The sequence below is a fragment of the Musca domestica genome, unplaced genomic scaffold (assembly GCF_030504385.1).
Source record: "Musca domestica strain aabys unplaced genomic scaffold, Musca_domestica.polishedcontigs.V.1.1 36, whole genome shotgun sequence".
Classification (NCBI taxonomy): Eukaryota; Metazoa; Arthropoda; class Insecta; order Diptera; family Muscidae; genus Musca; species Musca domestica.
The window spans coordinates 4,458,970-4,481,380 of NW_026712318.1; the positions used below are offsets into that span (position 1 = coordinate 4,458,970).

The 22,411-nt window shown below is 35.9% G+C and overlaps 3 protein-coding genes across 11 annotated transcripts in view; 1 reads left to right on the top strand and 2 right to left on the bottom strand.

Annotated features, from left to right (window-relative positions):
• LOC101890398 (formin-binding protein 1-like) overlaps window positions 1-22,411 on the bottom strand; it is a 225,020-nt gene that overhangs the window by 42,462 nt on the left and 160,147 nt on the right. For all 9 annotated transcript variants that reach the window (XM_059125969.1, XM_059125966.1, XM_059125968.1 and 6 more), the window contains exon 3: window positions 13,916-14,031. In XM_059125969.1, coding sequence (XP_058981952.1) covers window positions 13,916-14,031 — 116 coding nt within the window. The remainder of the gene's footprint in view (window positions 1-13,915; window positions 14,032-22,411) is intronic.
• On the bottom strand, window positions 6,014-7,013 carry LOC131803956 (serine protease 1-like). Its single transcript, XM_059125970.1, has 2 exons — window positions 6,700-7,013; window positions 6,014-6,636 (listed from the first exon to the last, which is right to left on the bottom strand). The coding sequence occupies exons 1-2, from the start codon at window positions 6,996-6,998 to the stop codon at window positions 6,072-6,074; spliced, it is 864 nt and encodes a 287-aa protein (XP_058981953.1). The 5' UTR covers window positions 6,999-7,013; the 3' UTR covers window positions 6,014-6,071.
• Window positions 7,474-8,459, top strand: LOC109613223 (serine protease 1). The gene is made up of 2 exons (XM_020037834.2): window positions 7,474-7,764; window positions 7,828-8,459. Exons 1-2 carry the CDS (start codon window positions 7,517-7,519, stop codon window positions 8,390-8,392), a joined length of 813 nt encoding a protein of 270 aa, XP_019893393.2. The 5' UTR covers window positions 7,474-7,516; the 3' UTR covers window positions 8,393-8,459.

Consider the following 22,411-nt stretch of genomic DNA (forward strand, 5'->3'; position numbering starts at 1 on the left):
TTTGAAACAATTCCGGTGAATAATGTCGCTAAAATCATCAAAATACCGAATATCGGGAGGTACCGGGGGCAATACGAAGACATGGACCTACATGGCCAATTTTTTATACAAAAAGTCCTGCAGACATAATATACAGATTGAGATAAAAAACTGCAACAAAGTCAAACGCCATAATTTTAACTTTTTTTTAATTTTTATTTAATGAAGCAAAAAATTTCGGAAATAGCATCAAATTTTAGAATAAGTTTAGATTTGTTCAAATTGGTCAACTCTGGCACGAATTATGACCTTCAAACTGCCAATGAAACCGTCACACGCTGCCCAAATGTTGCTCTGCGGTATTTTGGCCCATTCCTGGCGAAGCGCTTGCTTGAGGTGATCGACACTTTGGTATTTTTTAGTGCCAACCTTGTTTTCAAAAAATACTCCAGATTTTGGTAACCATTGTGCGCTGAAAATTAACCGAGGGACCTCATTTTGTTAAGCGTGCTGAGAGCGGTGGTGCTGAGTGCTGTTGGCTTTAATACACCCTCCAAAATATTTTCGTGATAATATTCGGCATTTATTCTGTTGCCACGGTAGATTAATACGAGCGGAGAGTGACCATTGGCTGTTATGTCGGTCCACACCATCACCATGGCCGGCGCTTGAGTTCTGGTGGACGGCCAACCGAAGGTGCACATTTTCAGCTAACCTCTTTGGCAAGTAAACACGATCATTTTGTTTGTTTACAAACTGTTGGACAACGAATGTTTTCTCATCGGAGACGGAGAAAACCAAATTCGGCAGTTCACCACTTTCGGCCAAGCATCTCTTTAGCTCTTTTGAGTCTAATTTCTTTCTGTTGCGGTGTAAGTTCTTGAACTTTTTCCAATTTCAATGGCTTTACGTCCGAGCATATTTTTCAATATTTGCCGAATGGAATATTGCGATGATATGTTCAGCTCACGAGCCATTTTTTCGGCCACTGCGACGCGCGATCAAGTCGCTTCTTTACTTTTCGAATAATTTCTGCTGATGTTGCTATCTTCTTCCGTCCACTTCCTTGACGTCGGGCTACGCTACCAGTAACGAGCGATGGTTCAAAACACTGGATGCTGGAGTGCTCTAACGATAGCCACTTGTGGTTTTCCAGCTAAATATAAAGAAATCACACTATCACGCTTGAATTCCATCACGAATAACTTTTTTTCTGGAAAATTCTCACCAAAGTGCTTTTGTACCCTTGTAAACGATATAATGAGCTGTCACTGGAATAATTGTAACAGATGTCGGGCGAGTGGCTTCGAAATGATAGCAGTCTGAAATATTAATATTGAGGTCACTGTTGGCTTCTAGGGTTTACATATTGGGACGTTGAAATAGTTTTGGACACAAAAAATTGGATATGGATTGGACATTCTGCAATGGCTTCACTAATATTTGTATCGTCCGTCTAAGTTCTCAAATTCAAAAAAACCGTAACCCAAAGACATAAGTGATATTTAATCTATGATTATACTCTCTATAGAATATGATTCTTAAACAATACTCAAAATCTGAACTTTTTTCACATTGCGCTCATGAAAAATCTAGGACAGCCTAATGGTAAACAAATACTTAAGTTCGTCTTGATAAGCGTATAAAAGAAGAAGTTAATTATGAATATATGAGCATTTTTTGATAAGCAAGCTATCAAAGAAATCAAACTTAAATCCAAACAAAAACCAATTCTACAAAAAGTACTTAAAACTATTTTTTTTCCAATTTTTTTTAACAAAACAAGTAGTCGCAAAAAGTAGCGATTGAAAAATACCCCAAAATAACAACAAACCCCATTTGTCCAACCACCCAACTAAGAGCATTTGTCTGGTAAACTAACCCTGGACAATTATCTAATTGAATCGAGTGTGTGATATCAACAAGTATGGGGTGATGGGGTCGGGGTGATGGCGTGGTGGGAGGAGGAGAGAAGAGGAGAGGAGAGGTAGCCCCAACTTGTAATGTGACACGCGTATGGACAAGTGGCGCTCATCAATTAACTTAAAATACATGGTGTTGAAATTATTGTCACCCCCTCTCCCCCCCCCCCCCCCCCCCTTTCCTCTTCATAGGTGTGGGTGTAGCTGTGTGAGCATAGATAGGCTAAAAATATATCACATTTCCAAATGGGGGGCTAAATTATTTGAAGGGTATGAAAAATAAAGGAGGGGATTTTGTTTTTATGTCTCAAATTGTCATTTGTTTTGTTGAGGGGGGATAAAGTTTGGAGCGGGCTTCGCCGCAAAGGTGTGTTTCATGCCACTGTTTTAGTTTTAAAAAAATATTCGCTTAGAATTCACTCAACATTTCCATATTTGAATGTGGAAATACACAGAAAAAACAAAAAGGAGTGGTCGAAACGGCAGTCACAACAGTAACCAAGTTGAAGTTTGTAAACCAATTACATGTTGTAATTGTTTTGGGTGGCGATGGTAGTTTGAGAAACACACACCGATATACTGTTGTTGTTGTGCTAGAACAAATGTCGTGGTGTAATGGAATTTTTGAACATTAAATGGGGGGGGGGGGGCTTGTTATAAGCGCCTTTTGAAAGAAAGAAAAAAAAATAAAAACATTAGCAATTATTAAATTGCAAGGTTATTAAGGTGTAGAGAGTCTAATTTATACAGATCAAAACATTAGTACAAAAAAAATAAATTTGAAAACAGGGACATGAAGTCAGATTTGTGGAGGAGACAAATATTTTGGAGAAGTGATAGCAGACCATACAAAAAGAAGTCGCGTCATCACCACTTTCAAAATTTGTATACCCTACACCACAAGGTGGTCAGGGTATTATGCCTTTGTGCATTTTTTTGTAACAGGCAACAGGAAACGAGATTGACCCATAGTTCCTTTTGACGATCTGCATAGAATCACATTCTGAGTCGATTTATGCATGTCCGTCCGTCCGTCTGTCTGTGTATTTTTGTAAACAAAGTACACTTCGCATTTATTGTCCTATACAGATGAAATTTTGCACAAATCATTTGTTTTGTCCAAGGACGAACCCTATTGAAAATGGAGATAATCGGTCAAAATTTAGATATAGCTCCCATATATATCTTCGTCCGATTTGCCTTTTACTGTACACCAAACGTGTAATATCAGTCCAAATAGTATGGAATTTTGCACATACAACCAAATTAGGCCTGAAAATACGTATGCCAAATTTGATCGAAATCGGTTCAGATATAGCTATAGCTCCCATATATATTGTTCATCCGATTTGTTATTTTTGTCCTCCGCAGCCGTAATATGCACTCTGTAACAACAATATTTGGGGAAGTATATCAAATACAGCTCAGAAATACATTTGCTAAATTTTATCGAGATCGGTTCAGATTTGGATATAGCTCCCATATATAACTTCGTCCGATTTACCTTGGATTGTGCACCAAACGTCTAATATTTACCCAAATGGGATGGAATTTGGCACTTACGACCGAATTGAGTCTAGAAGCTAGTATGTCAAATTTGGTGAAGATCGGTTCAGATATAGCTAGCTATAGCTCCCATATATACTGTTCATCCGTTATCTGTTATATTTGTTACCTACAGCCGTAATATGCACTCTGTAACAACAATATTTGGGGAAATATATCAAATACAGCTCAGAAAAACATTTGCTAAATTTTATCGAGATCGGTTCCGATTTGGATATAGCTCCCATATTTCTCCAATATTTCAAATTAATTGTGCACCAAATGGGCAATAAAAATCCGAATTTAAAAGATACAAATGCTTCGGCATATTTTGTCCTTTGAACTTTAAATTATAATTATAATCATGGCGTGTATGATTGAATTCTCCCATTAAAACGTTTAATTGTTATGCGGAGCTCTACTAAATTCGCAAAGTGGTGTAGGGTATCATAAAGTCGGCCCCGCCCGGCTTTAAGACTTTCTTTACTGGTTTATCTATTTACAAAGTGAAATTAAATTCGAACATGTTAAAAAGTATCACTCGGTTTTGCCGGCAGATGTATACCCTCAGCCAAAGTTCGATTATTTAAATATATTTTGGCTTCTGTCCTGATTATTCAAATTGTTGACCCTCTATGGAGTAGGATCCGAACGAGTGTGGCAATATTGTCCATTTCGTATCGGACCTCAATAAATATGAAATATGTGCTAGGCTTGGACCAATAATAATTTTTAGAAAATGTTAAAATTTTCTTTTCTTTCTTTTATCACAAGTTATGACAGATAAAAGTATTGAAAATTATGACCGTTTGTGGGTGAGGTATCAGAAGGAGTTCGCAGATACATATAATCTTCATAACAAACCTCGTATTAAATTTGAAGAGAGTTGGATGCTTATTTCGTTTTCACTGAGTGTTTTGTTTTTAAAAATCTTCAACCCTATGTGGGTGAGGTACCAGAAGAAATTCTGGATTTTATGATCAAGTTTGGTTATTCAAAACTTTGACCCAGAAGTAATGGCCCATAGTAGAAATGCTTATAAGAAATGTTATGTTGATATAAATTCTGAGATGTACCCAGTCTTGAATGGAATCGGATGTTAATTTTGCGTTTTATGAGCTTAATGGATATTCAAAATGTTGACCCTTTGTGGAGGAGGTAGCAGAAGGAGTGGACAGATATATCTCATCTTCACAGAAGATCTTGTGTTAGTAGAAATAACCGGATGCTTATTTTGGATTTTATTATCGTTCTGGTTTTGCCCCGTGTGGGGGAGGTACCAGACGGAATGGTCCGATCTCTACCATCTTAATAACAGATCTTGTGTTTATGGAAATATTGAGATGTGCCAAGTCTGAATGGAAATAAATGTTAATTCCGCTTTTTTATAGTTTAATGGATATTGAAAACCTGAACCTTTTGTGGGGGAGGTACCAGAAGGAGTGGACCGATATATTCCATTTTCACACCAGACCTTGGGCTAATAAAATTATTTGGATGTGAGAAATTTAAAGACAATCGGACTCTTACATGACATTTTATAAGAGTTATAATTATTCAAAATTTTGACCCTTTGTGGCGGAGGTACTTTGATGGAGTGGACCGATATTGCCCATTTTCGAACCTGACCTACTGATGCAAATATTAGGATTTGCAAAGTTGGAGCACAATCGGATAATACTGTCTCTTTCTCTGCAGTAAATGTTGACATTTTGTGTGGTAGGTACCAGAAGGAGTGAACCGATATCGCCCATCTCCGAACTTGATCTAAGTTTGACAAAAATATTACGATGTATCCAGTTTGGATCAAATTGGATACTCCCTTCGAGAGTTATCGTGCGCACCAGCCAGACAGATGGACGGACAAGGTAACGGACGGACATGGCTAGATCGACTTAAAATGCCTGAAACGGATTTGATCCAAAAAGACATAGGGTCTTAAACCGTTATTTCGATTAGGCACGTTTTGAAATCGGGATTAACCCTTAGTACATAGGCCAACTAATTTTCAAAACTCTATAGCCCAAAATATTGAGGTCTCTTTGTGCATGGTAAGACTTTAAAAAGGTTTGAACATGAAAATCTTTTGGGGTTGATCTACAAACGAGAACTATCAAATCCATTTGGAATTTTCCACATCACAGATTGGTTGTTGAACAGGGATATTATATGAGAATTGGCAGCGCATAAAAAAGGTTTTAATGAACCGAACTCTTTGATATTTTTTATGGTACATATTATGTGTTTGTTTCTCTTTCGAGCTCATTAAGTTCGTCTCGAAAGAGATTTCTGAGATTTCTTTTCTTTGGTGACCTACAGTGAAATTTTATGAAGAATAGAAGTTCCATGAAGTACGGCTTTATCCCTCATATGTATTTTAAGTATTAGCAAATTCTTGAGAAGTTAAAGGGAGTTTTTAACCATATTTTGAAAAAAAAGGATCCCCTTGATGACATTTAGGTCCAAAATATTACACCGCAATAGGCATTGTATTTCCCAATGTTTTCTGAATCAATATTATTTCCCCACCCGAATTTCGCATTAACTTCAAATCCACAAACAAAAAATTCTATTATAATATTAAATAGTCAGTTTATTTCTTATCAAATATGTCGTACAACCCACTTAGTAAGCGATACCAGTGTTGGACTTGATCCAATCCAAGTAGCTGGTGACACGAGTGAAGGCAGCTGGGTAACCCTTGGCGCAACCGGCAGCAGCACCGAAGGAAGTCAAACCAACTTGGACCTTGGAGGATTCCAAAACCAATGGGCCGCCAGAGTCACCGTTGCAGGTAGAAACACCACCGGTGGTGGAGACGCAAATGTTCGAGGAGGTAACAATGGAGGTACCATAGGTGGCGGCACAGACAGTGTTGGTGATGATTTGCATGCGGGCCCATTGCAAGTTGTTGGTGACACCGGTGGCAGAGTCGGAGATACGGCCCCAACCGGAGGCGATGGCGTAGTCACCGGCATAGGTAGAGTAAGAGCTGGCAATGGCGGGCAATTTAACAGACTGGATGCGGCTGGTGTAGGAGACAGAGGGGATCTTGATCAAGGAGATGTCGTTCTTCAAGGTATTTGCATTCCAGCCAGAGTGGATGATGATGTCGCTCTTGGCAACGGTGTGGGTGACTTCAGCGGAGGTACGAACGGTGGCACCCAAGTAGACGGTGACGGATTGGATACTACAGAACACAGACATTTAGTTAATGGTTGGATGATATATCCCCAAAAAATCGAATCCTTACCCATCGGTACAGTGAGCAGCAGTCAAAACCCAACGATTACCGATCAAGGAACCACCGCACCAGGCCGAGGACAAAGCATTAACCTTCAAGGAAAGACCAACTTGGTAGGGGAATTGGCCAACAGAGGCAGTGTTGCCATTGGTAATGCGGCCCTCGGTCTCCAGGACAGGCATGATGATGTTGCGGGATTCCACATGTTCGGCTCTCAAGTCGAAGGCAGAGGCGGTGGCCAAAGCCAAAGCGAAAATAACTAAGAATTTCATGGTGCTACTGTACGAATACAACTGCTGGTTTGCCATGGGTCCGGTTCGGGTTTTTATAGGCCAATAGCTGCCCTTATCAAGGCGTCAGCTACTATCTAAAATAATTTTTGCTAAATTCTCAAATGGCCCCAGGTACTACCAATGCAGGCCTTGATAAACAAAATTGCAATGTTCTTTTTTGTCTAGTATTTGTTTTGATTTGTTTTCTTCGTGGAGTTATCACTGGAAATCCCATATTGATAGAAGGAGATTAAGAAGGGTTTATTTTTATTATTTCTGTTCTGATTGCATATTTAACTGAGGCCCAAACGTCTGCCAGAAATGCGTCAATGTTTTTTTTTTTTTTTTTATTTTGGCAAACCACTTTAAGTTTTTAAAATAAAATTATCAAAAAATAATCTGAAGATAATTTTGAAAAGCATCGATTTGGAATTTGTTTTCAAAATTTTTGTGAAAAAATTGTAATCAAAATATGCCATTGATAAGGTTTTTCACCTATAAAAACCCTACTCCGATCTATGCAAAATTAGCAGTTGTATTCGTACAGTAGCACCATGAAATTCTTGATTATTTTCGCTCTGGCCTTGGTCGCCGTCTCCGCCGAGGAGATTTACCAACGTGACATTGTTGTGCCCGTCATTGAGGGTGAGGGTCGCATTACCAATGGCAACACTGCCACCGTTGGTCAATTCCCCTATCAAGTTGGTCTTTCCTTGAAGGTCAGCGCCTTGTCCTCGGCCTGGTGCGGTGGTTCTTTGATTGGAAATCGTTGGGTTTTGACTGCTGCTCACTGTACCGATGGGTAAGGATTCGATTTTTTTGGAATATGCCGTCCAAGTATTGAATTATTTTTCTTTTTGTTTAGTATCCAATCCGTCACCGTCTACTTGGGCGCCACCGTCCGTACCTCCGCTGAAGTCACCCACACCGTTGCCAAGAGCGACATCATCATCCACTCTGGCTGGAACAGCAGGACCTTGAAGAACGACATCTCCTTGATCAAGATCCCCTCCGTGTCCTACACCAGTCGTATCCAAGCCGTTAAATTGCCCGCCATTGCCAGCTCTTATTCCACCTATGCCGGTGATTATGCCATCGCCTCCGGTTGGGGCAAGATCTCCGACTCTGCCTCCGGTGTTACCAACAACTTGCAATGGGCCCGTATGCAAATCATCACCAACACTGTCTGTGCCGCCACCTATGGCACCTCCATTGTTACTTCCTCCAACATCTGTGTCTCCACTCCCGGTGGTGTCTCTACCTGCAACGGTGATTCTGGCGGCCCATTGGTTTTGGAATCTTCCAAGGTCCAAGTTGGTTTGACCTCCTTCGGTTCTTCGGCCGGTTGTGCCAAGGGTTACCCAGCTGCCTTCACTCGTGTCACCAGCTACTTGGATTGGATCAAGTCCAACACTGGTATCGCTTACTAAGTGGGTTGTTATTGGCAAAATTTTGATTAACGAAAAATATAATAAATCTGAATGGTGAATTAAATAAGTTTTAGATTTTTGAGATACCTTTGGACTCCAAATTTGTTTGGGAGCTATCTTAGGTTCTTCGGATTTTATTTCCTGCAACTATTGGATGTTGGGCTCTGGGAAATATATAAAGCCATGAATTTCTACATTGTGCTTTGAACTAAGAATTAATTGATACCAGGCATACTCAATGCGCTTAATATTCGGTTTAGATGATTTCTGATCAAAACTTTTCAAAATGTTGTTGTTAGAAAGAGGGAGGTACTAGAAGGAATAGCCAGACGTAGTCCATCTTCACACTGGACACTAGAGTTGTGTCAATCTAGTATCCATAGCTAAGTACATCAGTTCCTAAACGTATGAGTGATTTCGTAAATTCCATATCACTCATACGCAGAGTTTTCATACAAACGTCCGGAGCCCAGGGAACTAGAGAAAGAACTGGTTCGTTCGGTCGAAGTAGATTGGCACAACTCTAACTGGAGACAATATGAGCAGGAATATTAAAATGTGCGAAGTTGGAGCTCACATTTTATGACAACAATTTTTTTTCAAAAATTTTAGGGAGGTTTGAGAAGGAGTGGACTGATATTGTCCATTTTTGCACCGGATATGAATGTGATACGAATGTAACGATTCATGTAGTTAGCACTTCATCGGATACTAACTTCGCTATTTATGAGGCAATCATTCTGTGGAAATTTTGGAACTTTCGTACCGAAAGAAGTGGATCGATATATTCTATTGCAACATAATGACGATGTACAAATTTTAGGAGAATCAGGTGCTGATATCCAATTTTTTTAGAGATTTTTTTTTAATTTTTTCCTCGGAGTAGGTGAACTTTAAAAAAAATCGGGGACTGAAAAATATTTTTTGAGATATTTTATTGTTGGAACTTTTAGGAATGACCTGATATTGTCCTTTATAAGCGTGATACAAATATAACCTCGCTTTATATTTACAGGGAAGGTGCCAGATGCACTGTATCTATACTGACAGAAATTTCAATTTTTCTAAGAGTTATTAATATTCAAAATGTAAAAGGTTTGTAGAGGAAGCGCACGAAGGAATGTACTAATATATCCCATAGTAGGGACGCACAAAGGATGGGGAGAGGGCGAAACCCTTCTAATGGCTACTTTTTGTTAATTTTTTGAACATTTTCGATTGAAAATTCATTAATTTTTAGCCAGTTAGGCATTCCTGATCGGTTTTCGAAATATATTTCCGGTTCGGGGACGAACATATGGATCTTGTGCGAACTTTGTCGAATGTTTGGCTATTAAAAATGTTTTAATTTGTTTATGGAGATACCAGAGGCATTAAGACGCCACGTTTTCGATTTTTGCTAATACTCCGTTCGGATCCTCCTTTTAATTTCCATGAGATATGAACTTTTTTTATTCCCTCAGCCATATGTTAAATATCATTTGATGCTACCAAAACGTACCTTACCGGTTAGACCCTAGGTCTCTTTGGACCAAATTCGTTTCAGGACATTTGGAGTCGAGTTCGGATCAAACGCGAAATTAATATCTGATTCCATTCAGACAAGGAACTTCTCAATATTTCTATCAACAAAAGATCTGTTATTAAGATTGTAGAAATCGGACCATTACTTCTGGTACCTACCCCGCAAGGGGTCAAAATTTTGAATAACCAAGACTATCATAAAATTTCAAATAAGCATCCGGTTCTCTTCATATTTCACATATCCCAGTATTTCTACTAACACAAGATCTGATGTGAAGATGGGGCGAAATAAACAACCGATTCCATTCAGACTTAGTACATCTCACTATTTCCATCAACACCAGATCTGGAATATAGATGGTAGAGGCCGGACCATTTGTTGTGGTACCTCCCCCATACATAGGGTTCATAGGGAATATCCATGAAGTTCATAAAACGCGAAATGAACACCCGATCCCATTCAGACTTGGTACATTTCACTATTTCCATCAACACAAGATCTGTAATAAAGATGGTAGAGATCGTACCATTTGTCGTGGAACCTCCTCCATACATAGTGTTCAAGTTTTTGAAAAGCAAAACGCTCAAAGAGAGACAAATAAGCATCTAACTATCTTCAAATTTTTGCTAACACATGATCTGTTGTGGAGATGATAGATATCTGCTAACCCCTTCTGGTACCTCATTCACAGAGAGTCACAATTTTGAATATGTTTGAGAGTTCTTGAAATTTGAACAAAAAATATATAACAATATTCCATAGTGGCTATGTAGGCTTTTGAAATATTTGATAATGTTCTTATCGATTGAATTTAGCGGTAATAGATAACCGATTCGAAATTTTCCCAATTAAATTTGTGTTTTATGAAAAAGGCAAAGTCTGCTTTTAGGCGTTTGTTAAATAAAATTTTAAAAGAAAAACATTAAATTTTAGACTGGCCTACATTCCGATTCACTTCCTATGGAAGGCCAATTTTACCTAAATTGAAAATTTGGTACTAGGGTCGCTGTTCATGTGTGGCCTGGCACATGGAGGTTGTTTCGGAAATTAGTACTATAATTGTACGAAATACGCTGATTGGTGCTATATTCGGTATTGGGTGAAGACATAGAAATAAAATTCTGAAATTAGAAATTATTTAGTTTACAGATGGTATCTGAGTGTTACAATTGTACGAAAAGTACTAAATAGTACTATTTTTCGTACAATTTGGTATTGGGTGAAGGGATAGCGCTGAAATCCTCAGATTTGATATTGACGTCTTTTTGGGTGTCTGGAATTGAGATTTGGCGGTGGTTTAAAATTCGTCCTATATTTATATGAACAGTACTGAATGGTACTAAATTGGCTATTAGGTAAAGGCATAGGGCTGGTATACTCAAATTTGATGTTGAGGTCTCTGTTGGAATTGAGATATGGTGGTGGTTTTGGAAATGTGTACTATAATTGTACGAAAAGTACTAAATTGTATTAAATTTGGTATTGGGTGGGATAGAGCTGGAGTCGTTAAATTTGATATAGATGTCACAATTGGTGGCCGTGGTTATTAAATGAAAGTGGTTCTAGAAATGTGTTCCATAATTGTTCGAAGGTTACAAGGAGGTACTAAATTGGGAATTGGGTGAAGGGATAGAGTTGGAATCCGAAATTTGATACTGATGTCTCCTGTTGGTATCTGGGATTGAGATTGTACGAAAAATACTAAATAAAATGGATTTTGTCTTTGGGCGAGGGTATAGAGCTGGAATCCCAAATTTTGTTATGGATGTCACTGAAGGTGTCTGTGGTTGAGGGAAGGAGCTATGAACGTACGAAAAGTGCAAAATTATAACAATGTGCAGTTTGGTGTTGAAACAGAGATGGAATTCAGAAATTTGTTATCGAGTTCACAGTTGGTGTCTGGGGTGGTCGATAGAGGAAAAACTTGAATATAAATAAAATATTATGAAACAGGTTCAGCTAAATAGTTATCTTAATAGTTAGTGGTCTATCCAATCTAAAATTTTAAGGTGATATTTTCGCTGACGAAGTAGCAGGGACTTGCTATGCACATATATTTATAAAATAATTAGAGCGATTGGAGCGTCTGGTATATGGATATAAAAAACAAGTAAAAAAGTTGTATGTTCGGCCGGGCCGATTTTTGAATACCCTCCACCATTTAGGAAGATTTTGGCAATTTTCAAAAAAAAATAAAATAAAATCCGTTAAAAATTCTGTTAGTCTTAAAAATACCGAATGTAACCGTTATATTAGGGTCTATAGGACAACGTGGACCTGCATAGCCACTGTTTGTCATAAACCATTACAATACGCAAATGCGAAACCTGAATAAAAAAATTTGGTGGATAATGTAGCTAAAATCATCAAAATACCGAATATCAGGAGGTACCGTTATATTGGGGATATACGAAGACTTGGATCTGCACAGACAATTTTCTGTCATAGTCTGTAGTACCCATTATGAACTTCAAATAGCAAATTTGAAACATTTCCGGTGAATAATGTCGCTTAAATCACTAAAATGCCGAATATCGGGAGGTGCCGTTATATGGGGGCTATATGAAGACGTGGACCTGCACAGACAATCTCCTGTCATAGGCTGTAGTAACCATTACGAACACCAAATACCAAATTTGAAACAATTCCAGTGAATGATGTCGCCTAAATCACCAAAATACCGAATATCGGGAGGTGCCGTTATATGGGGGCTATATGAAGACGCGGACCTGCACACACAATCTCCTGTCATAGGCTACAGTATTCCTTACGAACTTCAAATACCAAATGTGAAGCAATTCCGGTGAATTATGTCGCTTAAATCACCAAAATACCGAATATCGGGAGGTACCGTTATATGGGGGCTTTATGAAGACGTGGACCTGCACAGAAAATTTTCTGTCATAGGCTGTAGTATCCGTTACGAACTTCAAATACAAATTTTGAAACAATTCCAGTGAATTATGTCGCAAAAATCACCAAAATACCGAATATCCGGAGGTACCGTTATATAAGGGCTATACTAAGACGTGGACCTGCACAGACAATTTTCTGTCATAGGATGCAGTATCCGTTACGAACTTTAAATACCAAATTTTGAAACATTTCCGCTGAATAATGTCGCTTAAATCACCAAAATACCGAAAAAATGGAGGTATCATAATATGAGGGCCCTTTTCAATACCAAAAGTCCAGCAGGTATAATATACATTTGAGTAAAATTTTATCAACCTACTTCATTTCTTTCGGAAGCTAGAGTGATTTCCACAGTCGAACGGACAGATAGACGGACGGACATCGCTTAATCGACATAGAACTTTATGCTGATCAATAACATAGATACTTTGTGGGGTCTAAAATGTATATTTCGAGATGTTACAAACGGTAAGACAAACTCAATATACCCTCCATACTATGGTGGAGGGTATAACAACCTGTTACACAGAATGCCCTATTTTTTAAGCTATTTATAAATTCTATGACAATGTTCTTACTTCTTTAGAGAAATTTTTACTTCTGCAAAATTTTGTCGATTTATGAGAGTTCACCGTTAAAAATTTGAAAGGATATGTAGGTTTTTCAATTTTTTACAAAATTTCTTATTGTTTGAAATTTTGAAAATGTATAGGAAGTGGTCCATTCTTCAAAATTTGATGATGAAGCAAGATTATTCTGAATCGAAAAGTTATCCCCATTGTATAAGAGACTTATAGGTGGGTATGTCTAGATCGAACAAAATGTTCATTATGAAGGACTTTGAGGTACAATATTGCCAAAAATCCATATTCAGAGTTCATAAAAAAGTTTGCGTGTTCCGTAAACACACTCGTTTGAATAAACAATATATGTATATTTTTTAATTTTGTAATTTTTGTTGTTGTTGTAGTTCCTCTTTTGTTGTTACTGAATGACTAATGTAATTCATCGACATTTTTTAATTATTAATAACAATAATAATAAGAAAACACAAAAGTATTGTGTTGAGAGACATGACTTACCTCAATTTGGCGGCATATTCTGTTTCTATCGCTAAACGGTCACGTATAAAATTTGCATATTTGTCCAAGAATTCAATGCCTTTGTTTGTGTGTATGGCTAAATTGTCGTACTGATCCTGTAAATGGAAGACAAAAGAAACCAAGAAAAAAAAAGACAGCGGTGATTAATAAGCAAAAAATAATAATTAAATGGAAAAAAATATAAAATTTTACTTTCAATGTAAATTGAGGGTGTACGTTTAATTGCGCACGATAATGCAAGATATGGCTGAGACCTATTAATAATTGTAGAGATATACCTTTCTGGGATGGAAAAAAAATCCAATAAAAACTAAAAGTAGTTTTATAACAAGTTAAAAAGTATCAGTCGACTGATGTATACCCTCAGCCAATGTTCGAATTTTTAAATATATTTTGACTTGCATTATGATTATTCAAATTGTTGGACCTCTATGGAATAGGTTCCGAAGGAATGTGCCAATATTGTCCATTTCGTATCAGGCCTACATAAATATGATATAAATATTTCGACGTGCCTGTTTTCGACTATATTCGTTACATCCTTCACTTTATTTGAGATATGTGATAATTTTTAGAAAATGTTAAAAAGTGCGCGAGGTACCAAAAATAGTCCGCCGAAGTATTCCATTTTTATACTTCATCTAATTCAGATAAAAATATTGGTGTGGGCAAAATAACAAGATAATCGAACATTTGTATCCAATTTCATGCGAAATCATAAATTCCATATTCATCGCAGGTTTCGGGTTCAGAGAAATATTTAGATGTAGCAAGCTGTAAAGAATCGCCGATTTGTTTTGCAAGTTATGGCAGATGAAAGTATTAAAAATTGTGACCCTTTGTGTGTGAGGTACCAGAAGGGGTTTGTAGATATATATGATCTTCACAACAGATCTCGTAATCAATTTGAAGAGTGTTGGATGCTTATTTCGCTTTCTTTCGGCGTTTTGTTTTTTAAAATCTTGAATCCTATGTGGGTGAGGTACCAGAAGAAATTTCGGATTTTACGATCGGTTTGGTTATTCAAAACTTTGACACTTTGTGGGATAGGTGCCAGAAGAAATGGTCCCATCTCTACCATTTTTGTGTTGATGGAAATACTGAGAATGGAATCAGATTTTAATTTCGCTCTGTATGAGCTTCAGGGATATTCAAAATTTTGACCCTTTGTGGGGGAGGTACCAGAAGGAGTGGACCGATATATCCCATCTTCACAGCAGAGCTTGTTTTAGTAGAAATAATGGGATGTGTGAAATATGATGAGAACCCGATGCTTATTTCGGATTTTATAATCGTTTTGGGGGAGGTACCAGAAGAAATGACCCGATCTCTACCATCTTTATAACAGATCTTGCGTTAATAGAAATATTGAGTTGTGCCAAGTCTGAATGGAATCGGATGTTAATTTCGCATTTTATGAGCTTCATGGATATTCAAAATGTTGACCCTTTGTGAGGGAGGTGCCAGAAGGAGTGTACGGATATATCCCATCTTCGCAGCAGATCTTGTGTTAGTATAAATAATGGGATGTGTGAAATATGAAGAGAACCGGATGTCTATTTCGGATTTTATAGTCGTTATTCGTTATTCAAAACTTTGACCCATTGTGGGGGAGGTACCAGAAGGAATGGTCCGATCTGTACCATCTTTATAACAGGTCTTGTGTTGATGGAAATATTGCGATGTGCCAAGTCTGAATGGAATCAGATATCAATTTCGCGTTTTATGAGCTTCATGGATATTCAAAATGTTGACCCTTTGTGGGGGAGGTACCAAAAGGAATGGTCCGATCTCTGCCATCGTTATAACAGATCTTGTACTGATAGAAATATTGAGATGTGCCAAGTCTGAATGGAATCGGATATCAATTTCGCTCTTTATGGGCTTCAGGGATATTCAAAATGTTGACCCTTTGTGGGGGAGATACCAGAAGGAATGGTTCGATCTTTACCATCTTTATAACCGGTCTTGTGTTGATCGAAATATTGCGATGTGCCAAGTCTGAATGGAATCGGATATCAATTTCGCTCTTTATGAGCTTCAGGGATTTTCAAAATTTTGACCCTTTGTGGGGGAGGTACCAAAAGGAAAGGTCCGATCTCTACCATCGTTATAACAGATCTTGTGTTGATGGAAATATTGCGATGTTCTAAGTCTGAATGAAGTCGGATGTTAATTTCGCTCTTTATGAGCTTCAGGGATATTCAAAACTTTGACCCTTTTTGGGGGAGGTACCAGAAGGTATGGTCCGATCTCTACCATCTTTAGAAACAGGTCTTGTGTTGATGGAAATATTGCGATGTGCCAAGTCTGAATGGAATCGGATATCAATTTCGCTCTTTATGGATATTCAAAATTCAGGGATATTCAAAATGTTGATCCTATTGTGGGGGAGGTACCAGAAGGAATGGTCCGATCTCTGCCATCTTTATAGCAGATCTTGTATTGATAGAAATATTGCGATGTGCCAAGTCTGAATGGAATCGGATGTTAATTTCGCAATTTATGAGCTTCACGGATATACAAAATGTTGACCTTTTGTGAGGGAGGTACCAGAAGGAGTGGACTGATATATTCCATCTTCTCACCAGACCTTGTGATAATAATAATATTGGGATGTGTGAAATTTGAAGACAATCGGGCCCTTACAACACATTTTATAAGAGTTGTAATTATTAAAAATTTTGATCCCGTATGGGGGAGGTACTTGATGAAGTGGACCGATATTCTCCATTTTCGCACCTGACCTAGCACTGATGCAAATATAAGGATTTGAAAAGTTGGAGCAAAATAGGATTATCGTTTCTCTTTCTGTGCACAAAATATATTTTTTGAAAAATTTGACCAGAAGGAGTGGAGCGTTATATTCCATTTTAACACCAGACCGTCGTTTAATAAAAAATATTGGGATGTGTATAATTTGAAGACAATAAGATTCTTATATCACATTTTATAATGGTTGTAATTATTCAAAATTTTGACCCCTTGCGTGGGAGGTACTTGATAGAGTGGGCCGATATTGTCCATTTTCGCATCTGACCTAGCACTGATGCAAATATTAAGATTTGCAAAGTTGGGGCAAAATCGGATAATTCCCTCTGGTTCAGTATTTTTTTTTTAATGAGAATTTGGACCTTTTGTGGGGGAGGTACCAGAAGGAATGGAACGATATTTCCCATCTCCTAACTCGATCTAACTTTGATAATAATATTACGATTTACAAAGTTTGAATCAAATCGGATACTCCCGTCGAGAGTTATGGTCCGCATCGGACAGACAGACAGACGGACGGACATAGCTAAATGGACTCCAAATGTCCTGAAACGAATTTGGTCCAAAAAGACGTTGGGTCTAAAACCTTTATTTCGATTAGATACATTTTGGCCGTATTAAATGATATATACCCACTGTAGCCATATGGCTAAGGGTATAATAAGGGGTAAATAGTCTGGTTCGTAAGTAGTTACTGGTGGCAAAATGTACTAATTAACCCATTATTTGGTAATGAGATTTAAATCTTGACTTGGGACTTTGATCTAATTATTGATAGCGGAATGGTTTAACATTATTTGGCAACGATATTTTTGATTAGTAAAAAAACTAAGTTCCAACACCCTATATACCAAATATTTTCTCTTCCGATTCCAGATTTGAAATCTCTGCAGCCAACTTTTTGTTAAATGACTCATTTGATTTCCATTTATTTTTTAATTTTTCCATAAATTTATAACATTAATTGATCATCATCAGCTCCAATGGCCGGCTGGCAGGTAGTCTGTCTATCTGTTGCTAAATTTGAAAAGAAACACACTTCTTGATTTCAAATGAACACATTTTAAGATAGAAGAGGAAGATTGCGAAAAAACACGAAAGATGGAAATAGAAAAAGCAATTCGCAGATATTGACGTAAAATTTTTTGAAATGCGCTGTTTGGGAAAAATAAATTTGAAATGTTTTTTTTTTCATGAGAGGAAAACACTTGTGATGGTCGGCCAGCCAATCATTCTTCAATCGAATGATAGGGTGGGCGGTTGTATGTTTGTGTTTGGCTGCTGTGATTTATATTATTTATAACTTTGGAAATTTTCTCTGTGAAATTTGCAATTTCTATAAACACAAGAAGTGAAATGAAATGAAAGAATTTTTCTTTTTTAATTAAAACAATTTAATTTGCTCTAAATCCAGAGGCACTTGATCGATAATTGTTCAAGGTCTTTCAGAGAAATGGGAGAGAGAAAACACAAATAAAAAACACTTTTGATGAGTTTCTCTGCAGATTGCGAACGTTTATATCAGATTTTCAAGTTTAGTTTTCCAAATTGTCTACTACGGGGTAAGACAACAAAAAACTGCAACAAAGTCAAACGCCATAATTTTTATTATTATTTATTTTTTTTTTTTTTTTTTTGTAATTTAATTGAATGAAAGCTAAAATTGTCGGATAGCATCAAATTTTATAATAAGTTTAGATTTGTTCGAATTGGTCACCTTTGGCACGAATTATGGCCTTCAAACGGCCAATGAAACCGTCACACGCTGCCCCAATGTTGCTCTGCGGTATTTTGGCCCATTCCCGGCGAAGCGCTTGCTTGAGGTGATCGACACTTTGTTATTTTTTAGTACCCTCCTTGCTTTCCAAAATGCTCCAGACACAATAGTCCAACAGACTGGTATCCGGAGATTTTGGTGGCCATTGTGCGCTGGAAATATAGGGAAGGAATCTCATTTTGTAACCATTCTTGGATGGCGCATGCTGAGTGCGATGGTGCCTGGAGTACTGTTGGAATGTCCAAGGTCTGCGGCCAAAATGTTTACGTGCCCAAGGCTTTAATACACCCTTCAGAATATTTTTGTGATAATATTCGCCATTTATTCTGATGCCACGGTCCATTGATAGAGCGGACAGCGACCATTGGCTGTTATGACGGCCCACACCATCACCATGCCCGGCGCTTGAGTTCTGGTGGCATACTGAAGGTTCACATTTTCAGCTGACCTCTTTGGCAAGTAAACACGATCATTTTGTTTGTTTACAAACTGCTGGACAACGGAAAACCAAATTTCGCAGCTCTTAAGCTCTTTCGGGTCTATTTTCTTTCTGTTGCGGTGTAAATTCTTGCACTTTTTGGAATTTTAATGGCTTCACCCGGAGCTGATTTTTCAATATTTTCCGAATGGAATATTGCGATATTTTTTACTCCCGAGCTATTTTTCGGCCACTGCGACGCGGGTTTCGAACCATTTCTGCTGATGTTGCTGTTTTCTTCCGTCCACTTCCTTGACGTCGGGCTACGCTGGCTGTCACTGGAATGATTTTAAACAGCTGTCGGATGAGTAGCTTAGAAATGACAGCAGTCTGAAGTTGGTTGCAGTTTTTTCATCTTACCCTGTATTGTCTATAGAAGACCAAATGGACTTCTATTTTCTATAGAGGACCAAGTGGTCTTCTATTTTCTATAAAAGACGAAATGGTCTTTTATTTTCTATAGAAGACCTATTTGTCTTCTTTTTTTATAGAAGACCAAATGATCTTCTATTTTCTATAGAAGACCAAATGGTCCTCTATTTTCTATTGAAGACCAAATGGTCTTCAATTTTCTATAGAGGATCAAGTGGTCTTCTATTTTCTATAGAAGACGAAATGGTCTTTTATTTTCTATAGAAGACCTACTTGTCTTCTTTTTTTATAGAATACCAAATGGTCTTCAATTTCCGATAGAAGACCTAATGGTCTTCAATTTCTTATAGAAGACCAAATCTTCTTATATTTTTTATAGAAAACCAAATGGGTCTCTTATTTTCTATAGAAGACCAAATTTCCCTCTATTTCCTATAGAAAACCAAATAGTCTTCTATTTCCAAATAGTCTTCTATTTCCAATAGAAATGGTCCTCTATTTTCTATAGAAGACCAAATGGTTTCAATTTCCTGTAGAAGACCCAATGGTGTTCTATTTTCTACAGAATATCAAATGGTGGTCTGTTTTCTATATAAGACAAAATGGTCCTCTATTTTCTATAGAAGACCAAATGGTCTTCCAATTTCTGTAGAAGACCAAATGGTCTTATTTTTTCTGTAGGAGACCAAATGGTCTACTATTTCCAATAGAAGACAAACGGTCTTCTATTTTCTATAAAAGATCAAACAGTCTCCTATTGTCTATAGAAGACAAAATGGTATTTTATGTTCTATAGAAGATAAAATGGGCTTCTATTTTTCTATAAGACCAAATGGTCCTCTGATTCCTATAGCAGACCAAATGGTCTTCTATTTATTATTTTTATATTTCCTATAGAAGACCAAATTTTCTCCCACTTCCTACAGAAGACCAAATGGTCTTCTATTTACTATAGAAGACCGTATGGTCTCCTATTCCCTATAGAAGACCAAAAGCCCTTCTATTTCCTATCGAAGACCAAATGATCGATTAGGAAAGCAATCGCAAAGAAAAAACACATTATGTTTGAAGAAATTTTCTTTTCTTTTGTTGACACAATTGCCTACTTCTTGGATGAAACAAAAATAGAGATTCAGAGAAAACACACATCTCATAAAAATAAACAAAAAAAAAAAACAAAGGAAGAAAGCAAAAAACGAAGAAAGACATAAAGAAATAAAAAAACACAATTTTATTGTACTTTAATCTTGTAAGAAAGCTAAAGTGTTGGCGTTAATGTGTCAATCAACACCAAATGTAGTGTTTAAATCAAAAAAAAAAAAAAAAAAAAAACTATTAAAAGGGGTAAGGGGAGGGTGAGGACACCACGCCATGACATAAGAGAAAAAAACCCCAGAAAACAAAACAAAGAATGAATAAAAAACTTTGTCATCAATAAAAAAAAATACACAAATGTAAGAAGTGGTCGTCAGACCGTCAGCCAGTGGGCCAGACGTTTGGACAGAAGTGAGCGGAATAAAAGCGCCACCATTAACACCAATGAAACGACCGGCGGCAGAAACGCCCGTATAAATGCGGGTATCGACGACAATTTGTCGTTTTTTTCTTCTGGTTTGTCACACAATTGATGCCGCCGCCGCCACCGTCACCGCCAACACCGCAACAGCTCAAGAATACAATTTGTCATGGAGATGGGGGAGAAGAAAGAAACACTCACACACACACCCTCACTTTCTTCATTTGCTACACTTTTGTTTTCATTTTCAATGACTATCCGATTTTTCGGATGTGGGACAATTGTTATGACCACCGATTAAATGTTTCTCAATTATTTTTTTGATGTTGTTTTATGTTTTGAAATTGTTTCGGTTTTGGGGATTATTGATTAATGAAAGGGAAAAAATATGAGAAAAAATTATTTACATATGTTATCACAATTTCAATTGGTTGGGAACTTAATTACACTGAATTTTGAACTTTGTGCTGAAGAAAAAAAATACAAACTAATGTATATATTTTTTTTAATTTATAAATTTTATAATTTTTTTTAAACATTCATAATTTTTTTTTAAAATATCTATAAATATTTTTTAATTTATATATTTTTTTTAAATGTACAAATAAATACAAATAAATTTATACATTTTTTTTTAAATTTATAAATTTTATAATTTGTAATTTAAAAAAATCATATTTTTTTTTTTTTTTTTAATTTATAATTTTTTAAATAAATTTATGAATTTATAATCGACAGTACAGAGAGGACAAGGCTAGTTTTGATACCTATTTAAAAAAGAAAAAAATATAATTTTTTTAAATAAATTTATAAATTTAAAAAATAAATTATAAATTAAAAAAATATGTGTAAATATTAAAAAATATGATTTTTTTTAAATATAAATTTATAAAATGTATAAATTTAAAAAAATGTATACATTTATTTGTATTTATTTATAAATTAAAAAAAATTATAAATTAAAAATAATTTATAAATATTTAAAAAAAAATTATGAATTTTTTAAAAAAAAAATTATAATTTTTTTACAACGATAGTTTTGATATTTATTTAAAAAAATGTATATATATATTATATAATTTTTTAAATTCATAAATTTATTAAATAAATTATATATATATTTAAAAATCATATTTTTGTAATTTAAAAAAATCATATTTTTGTAATTTAAAAAAATCATATTTTTGTAATTTAAAAAAATCATATTTTTGTAATTTAAAAAAATCATATTTTTGTAATTTAAAAAAAATCATATTTTTGTAATTTAAAAAAATCATATTTTTTTAATATTTTCTTTTAATTTATAATTTTTTAAATAAATTTATGAATTTAAAAATTATAAATTAAAAAAAAAATTAAAAAGTATGTTTTTTTTTTTTTTAAATTACAAAAATATGATTTTTTAAATATATATAATTTTTTAAATAAATTTATGAATTTAAAAAATTATATATGTTTTTTTAAATAGGTATCAAAACTATCGTTGAAAAAAAATATAATTTATTTTTTTAAATTCATATTCTTTTAAATATTTATAAATATATTTTTTAATTTATAATT